Here is a 17,754-nt window from a genome sequence, read left to right on the forward strand (position 1 = left end):
ACACACACACACACACACACACACACACACACACACACACACACACACACACACACACACACACACACATGGTTAAATCCATCAAACTGGGATTACAGCAGTCAGAGTTACTGAGATATGGAACCACTACACACAGACAGACACACGCCCACACACACACACACACACACACACACACACACACACACACACACACACACACACAATTGATTGGGTTTCCATGTTTTACAGGGACTTTCCATTGAAATAGTGAGTTTTATACTGTACAAACTGTATTTGTATGTAATTCATCTTGACAGCATTAGGCTATTTCATTGTTTTTTATTTTGTTTTTTGTTAAGTGGTTATGCTTAGCTTTGGGGATATGCTTTCTGTATTTGTAAATGAACACTTAATAATAATACAATTAATGTCCAATAAAGATTGGTCTAAAGCACTCAATTAATGACATTTTCCAATATTCCATGACCTAATCTAAAGTGAGAACTATTTACAGTTAATACGATGTTAACTAAGCATTATTGAACTATTTATATATGAGCTAATTAACAATAACACTATTTGTAACTACAGTTTATAATCACAATCATATCTGCTCTCTGAAGGTCAACTATTTCCCTGTATTGTGATTTTAATATAATAAAACTATAATAATATTGGTTAAATCAGGTGGTGTTCTATCATGAGCATGACCCACCCTGATTGAAGTTCATTATACCCTGAATACTGGATTCTGATTGGCTGGAAGGTGTGCAATAAAACCGTCAGTTTAATTAATCAGCGTTCTGTAGTAATGTGCTGTTTTCACTGAAGCACACAGACGCACCTCAATCACGTGCAAGTCTATCGTCTGAAATGTAGATGTATATTCTCGTATGCATCTGATGCATTGATTGCATTATTGTCAGGGGTGCACATAACCTTTGGTCTGGTTCTGCAGGAGGAGATCTGCTTGGACTCACGCTTCACACACTTATCCTACTTTCCTTCTGACTGCTCCCCTCACTGTCTTCTTTTCTCTCCTACATGGTAGATGATGATGATTTTTATTTTAATCATCTCTAATGACACAGACAACAGCAGGAATATTAGGCTGCTGTCACTTTAAGACCGAATGCACGGACCGAATATACTGACACACATCCGGATTCTTTCTCAACTGTTCATTTATGACATAACCGACGAGTCTTGTCGAGATGGGTTTTTTGACATTATTTTGTGTGTGTGTGTGTGTGTCCACAAGTAAACGAGAAAGAGGAATCAATTCAGTGTTCTAGTGCTGCTTAAAACGCGTCAATTAAAGCTGTAACCTCACTTTACACCAAGAGCAAGACGTGCAGGGTTAAATAGTCACTGATTGTAGAATAAAAGTCTCAGAAACCAAAACATATTATTATAATATTAAACACACAACTTAATTTCAAAGAAAGTCTCTTTTAATAATGCAGATAACAAACATGTGACTTCAACTTCAAAAAACAGTAAATGTGGTAAAATACAAACCATGGATCATGTGATCGCCAAAGCATGAGAAAACATGCAGTTTCTGACGGATGAACTGCAATTACTCTTCTTCTATACAATTATTTCAGCTGTAAAAGATCATTGTAAACACTTAATAAACCATGTTGATCCCACTTACTCTGTATCCTACTCAATATTTCATAAAATGTCCTCGTAAATAAAAAGAGGAAAGATAATACAAAAACTCCCTTAATTAGTGGTCTGCCTGTCCCAGCCGTTCACCTCCAGCTCATCTCGCTTGAATGAGTGCTGGCCAACCATTAACGTTTGTGCTTACATAATGTACAGTATACGTGTGTGTATTGTGTATAATTATTTTGTATATAAATACACACATATGCGTGTATTTAAGAAATACTTGCATGTATATACATTTATATATAAATATACATATTTTATATATAAATAACACATTTTTCTTAAATATATACATGCATGTGTGTGTGTATTGTATACAAAATAATTATACACAGTACACACACACATATATTATGTAAACACAAACTTTTATTTTGTATGTGATTAATCGTTGGCCAGCACTAATTTTAAGGCTTAGGTAATAATCAATGGAACGTCATTAAAAATCATTTTGTTTTTATTCTGAAGCCAATCGGGCATTTATATACAGTAAGTGATTTCTGTGTGTAAGGATGCGTCTTTCAGTCAAACGGGGGAGATGTTTGGGTCTAGCAGGGAATGATCAGGCTATTACGAGGAATGCATCACATTAAAGTACTGAAGTTGTAATAAACACCTTGTTGAACATTAATTCCCTCTCCAGCTGAATATGCTGACGCTCTGACGCCCACTAGTGCTGGATACGAGCCTGTGATGTGTGACAGATGAGAGATTCCCCCTCATAATCATTCATATAACTCGTTTGGGATCTGATGGATGAGATGCGATGCTGGTGTTGTGTCCAGATGTCTCGTCACAGAGGAACAACAGTAGGAAAATCATATTCTCTGATTGAGTGTGTGTGATGTGTCTAAATATTCAGTCAATATATTGTCGGTCTCACACCTGCAGTCATGAGGACAGTCCTGCGGTTTGACCAATCACAGTCCGTTTGGCACTTCACTGCATCTCAGCGCTGGCGCAGCTGGCGTGTTTGAGACTGTCACACACACGTGGAGAAGCTGGCGTCTGAGGAGGTGAACGGTGGATCATCATAACACTGTGGCTCCTCAGTGACGGGTCGCTCTGTCCCGTCGACGCCTCGCTGCTTCTCCTGTGTGTGCAGAGGATTCTCCTCAATCCTGATGAGTCTTTTCCTGACTGACTTTGTACTCGTACTGCAGGAAATACAGAGACACAAATCAATGCACTGCTTAGTTTCAAAAGCAGCAGACGGGCCTTTTCACAATTTTAAGAGCTTTCAACATTGAGTAATGCATCTAATCATTTGCATTTGATATATTCCTTTGTAAAAAAAATAAATAAAAAAATAAATAGTGAAGACTTATTAACCTTACCTTATATACTCAAAACACATTACAGTAACATGCATTATGTATTCAGATTACTTTTTTGATTTAATGAGTAAAGTAAAAATTACTTTCTAAATGTACATATTAATATTTGAGTCACTTTTAATAAAATAATTACTTTTGAGTTTAATTAATTTGAGTAAACATTTTGAAACTAGTGAGTTCAAATTCTCTCTCTCCTCCGTAACGCAGTCGCCGACACGCACTGTACAGTCAGTAATATAACCTGCAATGTTAGAAGAGCTTTTGTTTGACACACTTCACTCTAGAAGTCAGGAAATATTATGTGCTCAGAATATTAATATTCTGACCCCCGGTTTCACAGTCAGTCTCAGACTAAAATGCATGTTTGAGCTGTTTTAATTGAGATCGATATATTGTAAAATATGTCAGTTATTGTTTTGTCTCAAGATAGACATCGCTAATGGTCTCGTCAAATGAGAATGAGTACAATGAGCCTATTTCCAAAAAAAGTGGAGTATCCCTTTAAAGCTACTTAAATGTCATGAATGAACAACGGCCTAATTCTGGCTCAATCTAAGCCCTGTCTGTGAAACTGGTCTAACTAACTTTCCCCAACATAGTATTTTATCAAAAATACAGTAATATTGTGAAATATTATTATAAATGTAAAACAGCTGTTTTCTATGAGAATATATAGTAAAGTGTAATTTATTCCTGTGATCAAAGCTGAATGTTCAGCATCATTACTCCAGTCTTCAGTGTCACATGATCCTTCAGAAATCACTCTAATATGAGGATTTGATGCTCAAGAAACATTTATGATTATTATCAGTGTTGAAAACAGTCCTGCTGCTTCATATTTCTGTGGAAACCATTTTTTTTTGATGAATACAAAGCATTTACTTGAAACATAAATCTTTTGTAATATTACGATGTGCCTTTACTGTCTCTTTTAATCAATGTAATGTGTCCAGTCTTTCTGACAGCAGTGTGAAATCTTGCTGATCACATACACACACACACACACACACACACACACACACACACACACTGTTCGGTTGACTGTGGTTTAGAGCAGATTACGAGAGTTTACCAGAGCGAGCTGTCGTCCGATATTCCCCACAGTTATCACTCCTGCGAAGAAGATACAGGGCAGCCAGGACCGGATGTAGAGGAAGTCAGGAGAGGTGTATCTAAACACACACACACAACATGCAGGTCTGTGTGTAAAGGCTGCACGCTTATTCAAAGTACAATCACAATACAGGATTATAAAGGCTGACACCTGATAATAATCTAGTCCTGAAGAATGATAAAACCATAGATGTGCGTGCTCATAATAAACAGAGCGTTGTGTCTGTCGGTGTGGACGTAGTTCACTTCAGAAATGTCCTGATAATTTACTCTCCCCCGCGGCATCCAAGATGCTCATGTCTAGCATTTGTGGTTAAAAGTATATAAATATATATTTTTTTTTAAATAAAATGTCCGCTGGTTGGTTTAGATAAGACTCTTATTCCTCGGCTGGATCGTGTCGAGACGTTGAAGCTGCACTGAAACTCACATCTGGACCTTCGACCCGTTGGACCCCATTGAAGACACTATATAGAGAACAATCCGGGAATGTTTTCCTCAAAAACATTCATTTCTTTTTGACTGAAGAAAGAAAGACATGAACATCTTGGATGAAGTGGTGGAGAGTAAATCATCAGGAAATGTTAATTCTGAAGTGAGCTAGTTCTGCCTTCAGTGATTTGTCTGTGTGAGGGTGGCACTCACTGAAAGACGCCGTTGTAGACCAGCAGCTGAGTGGCGAGAGTGGCGAGTGTAGCGATGACGACACCGAGGCCGAAGCCGCTGCGAGAGCGGTCGAACGTCCACCACAGGCCCACGGACAGCGCGGCCAGAGTCAGCGACAGCTGCACGTTATTCACGAAGTCCACCTTCTGTCGGACACAGAGTTAAAGAGAACAGCTCGCACAAAAGCGCTGTCATCAGATCAGATCAGGTACAGTTCAGCATTTACAGCTCCATCGACCTCAACTGGCTTTTTGAATGGGATTTTGGTTAAATATGAACCATATCAAGATATTTTCACACTTTATTCTAAGACATAAACGACACAATAGTAAAAGCTTTCACTTCAGGCGTTTGCTAACAACTGTCTAAAAATGTAAACTCATCTACTCACTACTCCACTTTCACATCATTTCAACATAATCTGTTCTGATTGGTCAGATGAACCAGACAGCTGTGATTGGTCTACTCTGCTCTGATTGGTCAGATGAACCAGTCTGTTGTGATTGGTCTGCTCTGATTGGTCTGATAATCCGTTTCACTTGGATGTACGTCACAATATGGAAGAAACGATCTGTCGCTACTTGCGTAACATTTTGCCTAAGACAGACTGGATAACAGCTGGACAGAAGGTCTGTTACAGGAGGTCAGGCTTGAGAAGAGTGAGGTGTTGTGAGAGAAGGATACAGCACTGGCATGATTGATGCCCACGAACACGGCCACACAGCGCATGACATTCGACCACTCCCTCTTGAGGTTATGGGGCTCCCCGAGACGCCGGTCCATACAGGGGTACAGCAAACCTATCAGCGCTGAACACACAAGAGGGACAGACAAAGTGACATCAGAGATCTCACATGCACACGCACTGCAAACCTGTGTGATGGATTTTTCAATTAATCATAACTAACATTTGTTTTACTTGCAGGAACAAAATTCATATTCTTTTGAATTTGAAATGTATGTTTCCCCTTTCAGAAAACGTGTGACTCTGGTTGAGAGTGTAAAAATAATAAATATGGGAAATAAAACTAGACAGATGTCTAAACTTGAAACCTTGTGGTTACCTATTAACAAGAGGGCTTCTCTATGAAGAACCAATCAAATTGTAGGGAAATGATGTAATGTTTCATGTAATTTTCGCCTATTCTCCTATTCTATAAAAACGGTTGTATTTGTGTTTGCTGGTGGGATTCTCAATGTAATTTGTCTGAGATCCTCCGGCCTTGCTTCTTCTTGGGGAGATTCTCTGAGATGCCTCGGCTGTGATTAAAGCATTTAAAGGACATGTGCTGAAGTCTGTTTGTCGATTATTGCTGCTCAGCAAGGAAGCTAGTTAGGGGAACAAGTTACGGTAAGGAACTCGGCCAGTTGTCGACTGTAGACGCAAGAGCTAGAGTATAAAGATTATCGGGTGTCAATTATAGACGCCCCAGATATATTTATTAGGTGTCGACTGGAGACGCCCCAGGTACATTTATTTATGAAGTGTCGACTGTAGACGCAGGTAATTTGGTTCCAGGTACGTAGTTCAGTTTAGGGAAAAATCTACCACACCTGACAGCAGTGTTTATGTGTGTGAGTAGTGTTGCACGATATCGCGATACCCTGCTATTAAAAACGATATGATATTAACTTTTATTAGTACCGGTACTTTAAGAGTGACAGTAAATAATAAGAACAGTATTTCTTAATTTGCGTAGCTGTGTGACAGCAGGAGTCAGGATGTGTACATTCACTACTAAACAACGGAAGCAGAACAGTAAAATATATACGCGCAGCACTTGACAAAGAAACGTGCATGCATGAGAAAATAAAGCGCGGGACGTGCTCATGCTACCGGGAGACCTGAAGCGCGCGCACACGCCGTTCAGACAGCATCTATTTTTTACAGTTTATGCGGACAGCATACGATCACGACTTCAGTTCTCTTTCGCGGACTTATTAGGTTTGAATGCAGGGCTCCAGACTGCGACCAAATGGTCGCATTTTGCGACCAAAATTTGAGAGTGTGCGACTAAATTTTACATCCAGTCGCACATGTGCGACCAGTAAATTTCATCTCGTTCATAGTGGGCGACAACCGACGTCGCGTCTGCGATGCTTTGTTTACGACATCACGACAAGAAGACTAGCATGTTTAATTTTTTAACGGTCCTCCATGAAGGGTTCCGAGTGAATGAGTGTGTGTGTGCGCGCGAGTGAATGAGTGTGTGTGTGTGTGTGTGTGTGTGCCCGCGCGCGAGTGAGTGAGTGAGTGAGTGAGCGAGCGAGCGAGAGAGAGAGAGTGAGAGAGTGTGTGCGCGAGTGAGTGAGTGTGTGCGTGCGTGCGTGCATTAGTCTATGTGCGTGTATGTGAGTCAGTGCGTGTGTACATGTGCGAGTGAATATGTGTGTGAGACGGCTCGAGATGACTGGTTGTAAAGCAATGTGTAGTCTGACAATGTTTCTTGTCCAGGACATGACAAGATTTTTAGGAGTCGAAATCGTGTAATCTGATACATTGACTATAGTAACAGACAAAAAAATAGCGTATTCTGAACCAGGCATAACTATAACTATGGTATACTGTGGTTATGAAAGTAGCCTACACATCTTTTTACAGCACTTCAAAACTATATCCTATTAAAATGTTTTGTTTTTTTAATGTGTCGACCAAAACATTTTTGTTCATCCTTTAAAGATTGTCTCTATTTATAAAACTGAAAGTTTCAAGAAGTAGGAAAACTCACACTTATTTTTTTTAAAAAGAAGACTAAATTACCATTGTAAACAGCTGCTGAGGGTGCTTATTGGCTATTTTCACTCCCTAATATCTATTTTGTCACTCATTTTGCTTTTGAAATAATATTAAGACATTATGAAGGATAATAATTAAATTTAACTTTATCTATACACCTCAAATTTATCTCAGTGCTTTGTCATCCCACAGTGCTACCAAATACTTTCTGTAGAACTTAGAGCCGCGGCCCTCAGATGTTAGTCTGGAGCCCTGTGATCTTAAAATAAAACTGCACCATAATTTCTGTACGCTTAATCTATTTATTATCAAAGCATTTGTCTGTAATAGTTATTTAGGGGGAAAATGTGAAGGTGTGCCCCTAAATTTTCTGCTTGCGCTCCTAAAATTTTAAGTCAGGGGCTACAGCGCTCCTAATAAAAAAAGTTAGTCTGGAGCCCTGGAATGGTCAAAATGATATGTAAAAATGAGTGTCCTGGCGAGTATTCACGTAAACACAGTCGGGTATGTCTTTAGTGAACGTAAACCGTTTGTAAAAATAAATCGTATATGTTCCACTGTATTGGATACGTGCAGGTCTTAAAGGGCCGGACCGGCAACGTAATATTCTGTGTGATTAATGTTAATCCAACAACAAAAGAAAATAGACAGTCACCCAATGCTTGACTGAATAAATTGAATCTATTTATTAAGAATCAGTCTATAGTTAATTTATATAGTTAATTTATTATTTATATAACTTATTGTTTCAGCTACAGAAGGTCTATAGCTTTCAAAAAAGAAATGAAGCACTGTTTATTATATTTGTCTCTTATAGTATTTGTCATATTGTTTGTAATTTGCTTTTTTGCTTATTTTTAATTACAAAGATACAATTAAATTAAATATCTATATTATAATTATAAAATTACATTTAAAAAATATTTAATGACTCGTATCATGAAATAAGATTTTGGTCATCCCAACCTGTTCAGAGTTGTGAAAGGTTTACAAATGTTAGATTGATTGATAATAATGTGAATGTTGCAAACATCTTGGTAAGGACGTTCACACTGACATGTAATTATTATTATTATTATTATTTTTAATAAAGGGGAGGGAATGGTCATAAAGCAGGGCAGGATCAAACTGGTCATGTGAGTTTTTAGCTTTTTAAAATTAATTTATAAAACAATGATTAAGTTCTGTCATATTTTTCAATTACTTTTACTGTTTTAGTTTTTTTGCCGTGGTATCGATTCAGTATCGGTATCGAAGTATTTTGGTCTGGTTTCGTATCGAAGTCAAAATTTTGGTATCGAGACAACACTACGTGTGAGAATCCTGATCAGGGTTGTGCAGACATGGTGATGAATAAAACATAATAACAGTGTGTGTGAGAGCGTGTGTGAGTGTGCGTGTGTACCTGCAGCCGTCCCACAGCAGGGAGGGACCCACCAGGCGGAGGAGAAGATGCTGCTGATGACGGTGTGTGTGTGTGTGTGTGTGTGTGTGTGTGTGAGTACCTGCAGCCGTCCCACAGCAGGGAGGGACCCACCAGGCGGAGGAGAAGATGCTGCTGATGACGGTGTGTGTGTGTGTGTGTGTGTGTGTGTGTGTGTGTGAGTACCTGCAGCCGTCCCACAGCAGGGAGGGACCCACCAGGCGGAGGAGAAGATGCTGCTGATGACGTCAGGAGGGAAGAGCGTGACGTTGCGCTGCACCTGCAGGAGGTTCAGGACGAGCGCGAGAAACACTCCCACCGTGAAGAGCAGCGCGGCGCGCATCAGCAGGTTCAGCGCGCGGCTGGTGACGGTGCTGATGTACGGCCCGCGGGGCGCCACACCGCTCACAGTCTCCGCCATGACCACCGGGACTGAAGGACGAGCGCTACATCTGAGACATCACATGCCTGTCAGAGAGAAAGAGGTCGTAACGCTGCTCCCACAACCCCAGAGGACAAGAGCACGCTGTCCACACAGATCAGCACAACGGTTTAACACTGATCATCATCAAATCATATCACTTTCCCTATTTAAACTGATTCCCCCCTTGTGATTATATGATTGACATGAAGAATGAAAGCTGTATCATATACTTGGATATTGATATGAGCAATATCACGCACATAGCCATGCGAAATGGCTCTATATCTGTATCAGATGGGCTCTACCATCATTATGTGTGAAAAGATAGTTTTCTGGATTAAATTAAACACTAATTTCACATGTATTGTCTTTCAATAATTCAAGCACTTTTTATAAATATGGCTGTTTCCAGGACTTCAATTTCAAAAAGTACTTCAAGCAACTAATACAAACCCTGTTTTTAACTGTAATTTTACATGCAGCCAGAACAGACTTAATTTGAGCCATTAAAACATCTCAATTATTCCAGACTTTTGAGTCAGGGTAATTTCATAATAACAATCAATTAACGTTATATAGTCAAAGCTGAACGTCCTAGAAATTGAGTTACTGGGAATATAATACCATAATATAAGAAATATACACACTTAATATCTGCAACCAGAGTACTGTAAATCACTTTAAATAAACACACACACACACACACACACACACACACACACACACACACACACACGCCATGATGGGTCACTGCGGGTCATGTCAGTTCAGTATCTCTCACTGGTCAAAGGCCACATCAGCAGGAGGCCTTCAGCTTCACCTCCACTACTGTCTCTATTACACTCCCGCTTCAGTTCACCTGGATAACGAGCACTATTACTCATCACTAAAGGACACAGTGAAGGTTCTAGTAGGTTGAAGATGATGAATTCTCCAAAACACCATCATAACATTACAGCTAAACTCGCAGTGTCTGACCCAGGTGGGGGGCAAAACACGGTCATATCCTAAATTAGCTAACTTAGTAACTCTATTACAATAGATATCTAATAACATGTCACAAATGACTCACCTTTGCGCAGGTTTAACAAATATCCTCTCTGCCTCCGAGTCTGAACTGAGATATTAAAGTCCTAAGCGAAAGAAGACCGTGGACACTGAATAAGGCTGAACTTCCGCCCCGCTGATGGCGTGGCTCCCTCCGCAGCCAATCAGAAGGGGTGCTGATGACGTAATGAAAAACCGTTTGACAATGCATAATGTTTTTTTTTTCTCTTTCATCTGATTACGCTCTGGTTATTATTCGTGCACATTTAATTCTCACAAACGTTGATAAAAAGTTAATATAAAAACGAGTTTTTATAGCATTCTGAAATCTCGCGTGAGTTCACGCGCTTCTTCTCACCTCCCATTTCCGCTCTGAATTTTCACATTCCCGCCATCATCGGCTGCTCGTGTGACTCGCGCGCAGAAAACATCATCACACCCGGCGAAACTCACACACTGACAGAGAGAGTCACACTGAGAGGATATATTCACTCCCCAGCGCTTTCTTTAAGGAATTACCCTCCCGCAGGTAAATGATATGTGGTTTATGTGCCGAATTCGCCCAGGGTTTTACTCAGAATGGTCAGTTAGCAGAAGCAAGCCTGTCACTCGGCCCGGGCTGCTAATGCTAGTTAATTAGCCGCGTGTGGAGGATGCGTGTGTCATTATTTCACCGCGACGCGCGAGGATACCGCAGAATAAAGACCCGCTTGAGAGAAACACGCGAGTGTTAGTGGACTGAGGCGGGAAAGTGAGCGCCTCCGAGGGGAAGTAGCGTTAGTCGAGTCGCCGGAGTTAAAGCGCGCGTGCATGTGACGTCTGATGCGTTTGTTTACCTTCATCTCTACTCGCTGTAACTCCTGCAAACATGCGGGACTGCGGGCTCAGGACAGCTTTAGGCATTGATGTGATGCGAGGCTAGTTGACTGCAAATGTCAGAAGTTTGCCATAGTTGAGCTCAAGGCTTTTAAAGCTGCAAAATTGTGGTTTGACTTAAGGGATTTTGTTTTATGTCACGTGGGCTTTTTGTAAAGTTGTTTATCGCTTTAATGCAGAATTACACTGTGCTCTAGGTGTCTGAAAGGTAGCGAGGGTTAGTTTGAGATGTCTGGGATGTTATTATTATTAAATCTGCAAGGTTGTTAAAGGAATAGTTCACCCAAAAATAAATATTGTCATCATTTACTCACTCTCATGTTGGTCCACACCTGTGTGTGTGTCTTCTGCTGAACACAATAGTGATGTTGTGAAGACTGTCGGTATTCAGACAGTTAATGGTAGCCATAACATTTCTCCAAAACATCTTCTTTTGTGACAGGATAAATAAATAAATATCTTCTATGATGACAGGGTGATCTAACTTTGTTAAATGACATTTACACTTGATGGGTTCACACACTGTGACTTTGAGAAACTAGGCTTAGTTTATTATTTGGGAGTCAGCTTCATTGAAAACACAAGAGTTCTGTGTTCAGTTTTCATGTAATGTGTATTTGTCTCCTTCACACCAGATGTCTAGCAAGTCCCCCTGTATCCCTTAAAGCTCATCTTTGATAGCAAAATTACACATTTGAACGTTTTTTTCCTTGGAAAAATTATTTCGTCATGCCTTAAAATATCTTGAATGTAACCCTTCCTCATTTTATGAAAAAAGGTTGAACAAATTACAAGAGAAAGCTGATTTTGTATCCTCAATATGTCCTGGGGAAAGAAAGCACAGAAGAATCCCATTAGGGGGAAGTTTCGAAAAAGACCCAAATATTCATACGCCTATTCATTATTTTTCTCGGGTGAATAGGGTAAACATTACTGAGTTGATTACTTACATCAAGACAAACAAAAAATGTATTAGGTTTTTTTTAAAGCGTTTGAAATTACGTATGTGCTAATTTGCATAAATACCACAACAGATCTAAACATTGGGCATAGCCGGGTGAAAATGTCTTATTGAATCTTGTTGACACACAACAGTAAAATACTTGATGTTAAGGTCTGAATGAACCCATTACGGCTACCCATGAGCATTAAAGGAACTCCGGTCAATTTTAACATTGAGCTAATTTTTTTGTACATTTGGAGTGCTGTCAATACAGAGAACAACGACAAAAATCGGTGTTGCCTACACCAGGTTATTCTATTTTTAAAATTTGCACCCTGTTGACTTCAATAGGGCAAGTACTAAACCTGCTTTTAGCCTCTTAACATCCTTGATGTGTCATTACAAGTGCACAGAAAATGTGAGTGATTCCTTCAGAGTGAACACGAGTGATCATAGGTACTAAACCTATGCGCGTGAACTCGGCAATCGACTACTTTGGACTTCAACCGAAAAACAGGATGTAAATACAGGTATTTGCGCTGGCTTAAATAACATCATTTTTATACATATCTTTCACATCTACTGCAGTCAGATCCACTCGTGTTCACTCAGAAGGAATCACTCACATTTTCTGTGCACTTGTAATGACACATCAAGGATGTTAAGAGCCTAAAAGCAGGTTTAGTACTTGCCCTATTGAAGTCAACAGGGTGCAAATTTTAAAAATAGAATAACCTGGTGTAGGCAACACTGATTTTTGTCGTTGTTCTCTGTATTGACAGCACTCCAAATGTACAAAAAAATGAGCTCAATGTTAAAATTGACCGGAGTTCTCCTTTAATACATAGAGGCAGGAAGAAGTACTTTAGAAACCAGCCTTTATTCATTATTATTGCAGAGATGGGGTTTGGGTCCGTGGGACTGTTTCTGGGGGTTCACTTTTTATTTGACTTACCTTTTGTCTTCCGCATTCTCCTTACTTACCATCGTCTCCTGTTCTTCCCTCAGACTCGTCCCCCAGAAACAGTCCCACAGACCCAGGCCCAAACCCCATCTCTTAACATTAATAAAGGCTGGTTTCTCAAGTATTTCTTCCTGCCTCTATGTATTAATGCTCATGAGTAGCCTAAATGGGTTCATTCACACCTTAACATCAAGTATTTTACTGTTGTGTGTCAACAAGATTCAACAAGACATGTTTAGACCTGTTGTGGTATTTATGCAAATTAGCACGTGTAATTAGATTATGCACTGTTTGCCCATGTTAACAGTTTCAAAAACTTGTAATAGTTTTTGTTTGTCTTGATGTAAGTAATCAACTCACTAACTTTCATGGTGATATCAAAAGGTTAAAATGTTTACCCTATTCACGTGAAAAGAATGAATAGGCGTATGAATATTTGGGTCTTTTTCGAAACTTCCCCCTAATGGGATTCTTCGGGGGGTTGGGGGGGGGGGCTCCTTACAGAATCAGTTGCGTTTGCTTCTGTTGCAATTTGTTCAAGGTTAACGTAGTGCTGGGCGGTTTACCGGTTCATACCGAATAACGGTGTTTATTTTTGTTACGATATGAATTTTTAATATACCGCAATACCGGTGTATGTCGCTTTAATCGGAATGCGGCGCTGCGCGACACAGTCTCGCCCCTCATTTACAACACACGTCTGCGGCGCATTACAGCTGCGACAAGGTTTTATTCCGTCCTCCACGCGGTGCGCCAAAATAGACTAGGCGCCTATATTTAGCGAAGCGGCGCGGAGAGCCGCTTCTGGGAAGCTTCGATCTGAAACACAAGCATTGACTAGAATGGGCACGAGACGTGTGGGGGTGAGAGTCTTTTTTTCTTGCGGCGCGCGTGTTTTTATACTGTATTAACGTATCTGAAGTGAACTGACGGTCTTTAGAAAAGTTTCTTTGTTATTACGATTGAATCTTTCTTTATCTTTCCTGATAAAGCAGTGTTTATGAGCGTTGCTGCTTTGTGTACAGCCGTTACCGGGGAAACCACTGTTTCTGCCGCTCCTAAAGCGCGTCCTGCTGGCACCTCTTTGTAAACAGCCTTGCAAACCTGTATTATTAATATTAGTGTGGATTTTTTCTATAATATTCACTCATGACAATAAAATAGGGCATTATAAGTAAATCTACTCCAGTATTTCCTCTCTCAATCAGTAGAAAATGTGGTTAACACCCATCATGCTTAAAAAAAAAAAAAACGGTAAAAACCGTGAAACCGGTATAATTTAGAAAAAAAACGTGATGTTGATTTTTGGTCAAACCGCCCAGCACTAGGTTAACGCCCATTTTGGCTTAAAATGACTGGACTTAAGTATATGCGGTTCTATGAATATGCAAATGAGCCCCGCCTCCACTCACTCACTCAGCTCAGAGATCCACTGGTTGACGATCACACGTTGATCTGATTGGTTACAAGGTAGTTTGTGACGTCAGAAACACCAGCGATTTAAAAGTGTGTTTTTGAGACTGTCTTTGGTTCACTGCAGTTTTGAGGAGGAAACACTCAGCAATGCTGTCGACTTATGAATTCACACATGGTTTGTCTTAAAGCAGATTAATAACACCACATAGACACATAAACAACATTAAAAGCTGGATTTTCACCACAGGGGGACTGTAAAAGAAACACTGGCTACGTTTACATGCGTTTACATGCTCGTCAGTCTGTAATCCTCCTTTCCCTGCGTGTGTGAAGTGGAGCAGGACAACGGCCCATCAGTCCCTGTTTTTACTGTGTGATCAATATAAGCAGCGGCACAGCGGCTCATATGCTCATTTACTCCAAATTATGACCAGAAATGGATAAATATGAAGTCTGCTGTTTGAAACCAATAAAGAACTGATGTATGACAGGGCTCTACACTTAATTTTTGAACAAGGAGCACTGGTGCGCCTAAATAAAACAATTAGGAGCATGGACATTTGGGGGCACAGTCATTTTTGTTGTATAAGTTTATCATTATAGTTTTATTATTAGAATTATTCAACAATTAAATTTACAATGCTCATTGTAAGGTTAAGAACATCAGACCAAAACTTTCAAACAAAAGATTTTCATTTAATTCTATTTTATCGTCATGTAGATTTCATTTATCATTGTATGTAGGCCCTATGTATGTTTCACGTTTGATCTGAAATGAAGATCATGTCTGACTCACTTGCCTGTAGGCCCTATTAGTTCGTGTGTGGGCACTGAAGTTTTTTTATGAGGCTACACACTAGCTACTGAAGATTTAGGCCTAAATAACTGATCTCCCGGTAATAGTGTCCTACTCTGCCCCTCCTCATGATGTATTTGCAGCTGTTTCTATAGAAAAATGCTGTCACTCGCACGAGTGCGCCCAAATATTTTTTCACGTCGCACCGCACGCCGAAATATTTACTCGCATGTGCGAGTGAAATGGGCGCACTGTAGAGCCCTGCATGAGAATAGTTATTATGAGCAGACGGTGGGAAACTCTGTGTATTCCTGCAGTTTGCGCATCTATCAAAAATCTAGCCCGATTTGAAGCTTGTGACTTATAAACACACACATCAACCCGATCACAGGATTAGCGTTCATGTAAACACTACATTCACATCCATATAGCGGAATGAATTCATTCACAGTTGTGCATGTAAACGTAGCCAGTGATTGCAGATCTTATGTGTGTGTGCTGTACGTTTATATACACTGTCCCCTTCTGCGTCTCAGGCGTCTACACGTGTCTCTGGTCTTCTGTCAGGATCGTTGGCCTCTTCTGTGTGCCGGAGATCGAGGAGGTCCTGATGTCTGTCTCCGGGCCCAGACTGACCAGCGGCGGCCCGGTCCGCATCCGCATCCGCTGTGGGGAACTGGGAACCACCAAATGGAGAGAGGGCGTCTTCGAAATCCACGAGAGAGACAGCAAGATAAACCTGCTGGTGAAGTTCAACAGCGGCGGAGCGCCCAGGATGTTCCAGGTGCAGAAACAGAAAACGTCCCGTCCTTAACACCTTTAGACCACACCTAAAAAGTTACACAAATAAGCATTTTTGAAGTATCATATTTGATGCATCAGTTTTTATAGCTCATGTAGTGAGAATATCGAGGGGAATAATTTATTCAGAAGCAAAACTGAGCAGAAATATTATAGTTTGGTGCAGATGCTGATATTTAAATGGACATAAAATCATAGAAATATCAGTCATCTCTCTATATCTGCCAGTAATGTGCCTAAGTTATATGATACTTAATTAGGGGTGTAACGATACACACAACTGACAGTTCGGTACGTACCTCAGTTTTGAAGTCCAGGTCCGGTTCAGATATATATATATACATTTTTTTTATTTTTTTTTTATTTTATTGTAGGAAACCTTGTTTTACCGAATAAAATGTGTCTCTGTCTTTAAATTAATTCAATTATAATTGAAAGAATCTTAAGGATAAACGGTTATCTCTGAAATGCTGTAAACTATAGAGAGCCCTAACTTGCATATTACTATGATATTAAAGATTAACAGCAGAGCCCCGACTATTAGCTTAAATTAATTTGCTATTTATTTTTAGATATAATAATCAACACTCAAACAGCAAACATGTAAACTGCACATCAGTCAGTTTTTACATTAACTTCTTAACTTAACTAATTATGTTTTTAATCCAGTTCGTTGTTGAAATGTAATTTACACAGTGGCTGTCATTGTCATTACAGATATTGTAAGCATACATTAAATAACCAAGCCATCATTATCTGGTTAAGTTCACTTCTCTAGTGAACTAACAAGCTGTGGACACTAGTGCGATATTGACATATCAATATATATTATAAATTATATCTCGATATTTCCTGGGATTTTAATGATTATTCGACGATATTTTGCTGAGTGTGTTTATTGTGTGGGTACTTTGGCAGGTTTAGGACAGCCGACGACTCCAGTGTTTGATATTCCTCATACTCTGTGTGCTGGTCAGTTCACAGCGGTGACAGAAATATTTTTTACTGTATGGCTCAATTGATTTTTTACCTAAAATGGGCGTTTTTTTACCTTTTTAAGGCCTTTTTTATACCATTTTTAAAATCTTTTGTGTCAAATTTAATCAAATTCAATTATAAAAATTAGACACAATTGGGCTGTTACCAATCAAATGAAATCAGTATCAACAAAATTCATCTTTGCAATATTGAAAATTGAAAAGATATGTGAAATGTGAGATTGAAACCGCCAGTAGGTGGCAGCGAACCACTGTTAATGAGCGAATCATTGACATTCAACCGATTCATTCAAGGAAAGAAGCATTCGACTCTTAATCTATCCTAGTCAATGGGTTCGCTCAGACAGCTGAAGGAAACACGCCGTGTGTGGCTTTATGAACTATTTTCGTTGGTGAAATAGTGTAAGTCTAAAATGTAAGTTACTCAATATAAACTTGTTTATTAAACTTGTTAAACTCACATTTATCATGCTGATATTTGGCCGCCTCTATATTTATTACTAAATTATATAAAGACTAAACCACTCGTTAGGCTATACTCGATAATGTCA

At 39.6% G+C, this 17,754-nt stretch overlaps 2 protein-coding genes across 7 annotated transcripts in view; one reads left to right on the plus strand and one right to left on the minus strand.

Moving 5' to 3' along the window:
* Positions 1-1,414: 1,414 nt before the first annotated feature.
* On the minus strand, positions 1,415-10,571 carry insig2 (insulin induced gene 2). 5 transcript variants are annotated; one of them, XR_014030335.1, is made up of 8 exons: positions 10,435-10,540; positions 9,125-9,406; positions 5,463-5,587; positions 4,758-4,924; positions 4,072-4,171; positions 2,548-2,819; positions 2,279-2,350; positions 1,415-1,592 (listed from the first exon to the last, which is right to left on the minus strand). XR_014030335.1 is itself a non-coding variant. In XM_081368303.1 (6 exons), the coding sequence occupies exons 2-6, from the start codon at positions 9,357-9,359 to the stop codon at positions 2,778-2,780; spliced, it is 669 nt and encodes a 222-aa protein (XP_081224429.1). In that variant the 5' UTR covers positions 9,360-9,406; positions 10,435-10,571; the 3' UTR covers positions 1,415-2,777. The 5 variants fall into 5 exon arrangements, 1 of the variants encoding a protein (XP_081224429.1); XR_014030332.1 differs by having other exon boundaries at positions 2,279-2,819; positions 10,435-10,571; XR_014030333.1 differs by having other exon boundaries at positions 1,415-1,773; positions 2,077-2,819; positions 10,435-10,570.
* Positions 10,572-10,787: 216 nt separating this feature from the next.
* usp37 (ubiquitin specific peptidase 37) overlaps positions 10,788-17,754 on the plus strand; it is a 37,462-nt gene continuing 30,495 nt past the window's right edge. Inside the window, exons 1-2 of one of the 2 annotated variants that reach the window (XM_081368292.1) lie at positions 10,788-10,938; positions 15,941-16,188. In XM_081368292.1, coding sequence (XP_081224418.1) covers positions 16,015-16,188 — 174 coding nt within the window. In that variant the 5' untranslated portion in view covers positions 10,788-10,938; positions 15,941-16,014. The remainder of the gene's footprint in view (positions 10,939-15,940; positions 16,189-17,754) is intronic. The other variant, XM_081368291.1, reaches the window with a different exon arrangement.

This window comes from Scardinius erythrophthalmus (assembly GCF_964197995.2).
Source record: "Scardinius erythrophthalmus genome assembly, chromosome: 6".
NCBI lineage: Eukaryota > Metazoa > Chordata > Actinopteri > Cypriniformes > Leuciscidae > Scardinius > Scardinius erythrophthalmus.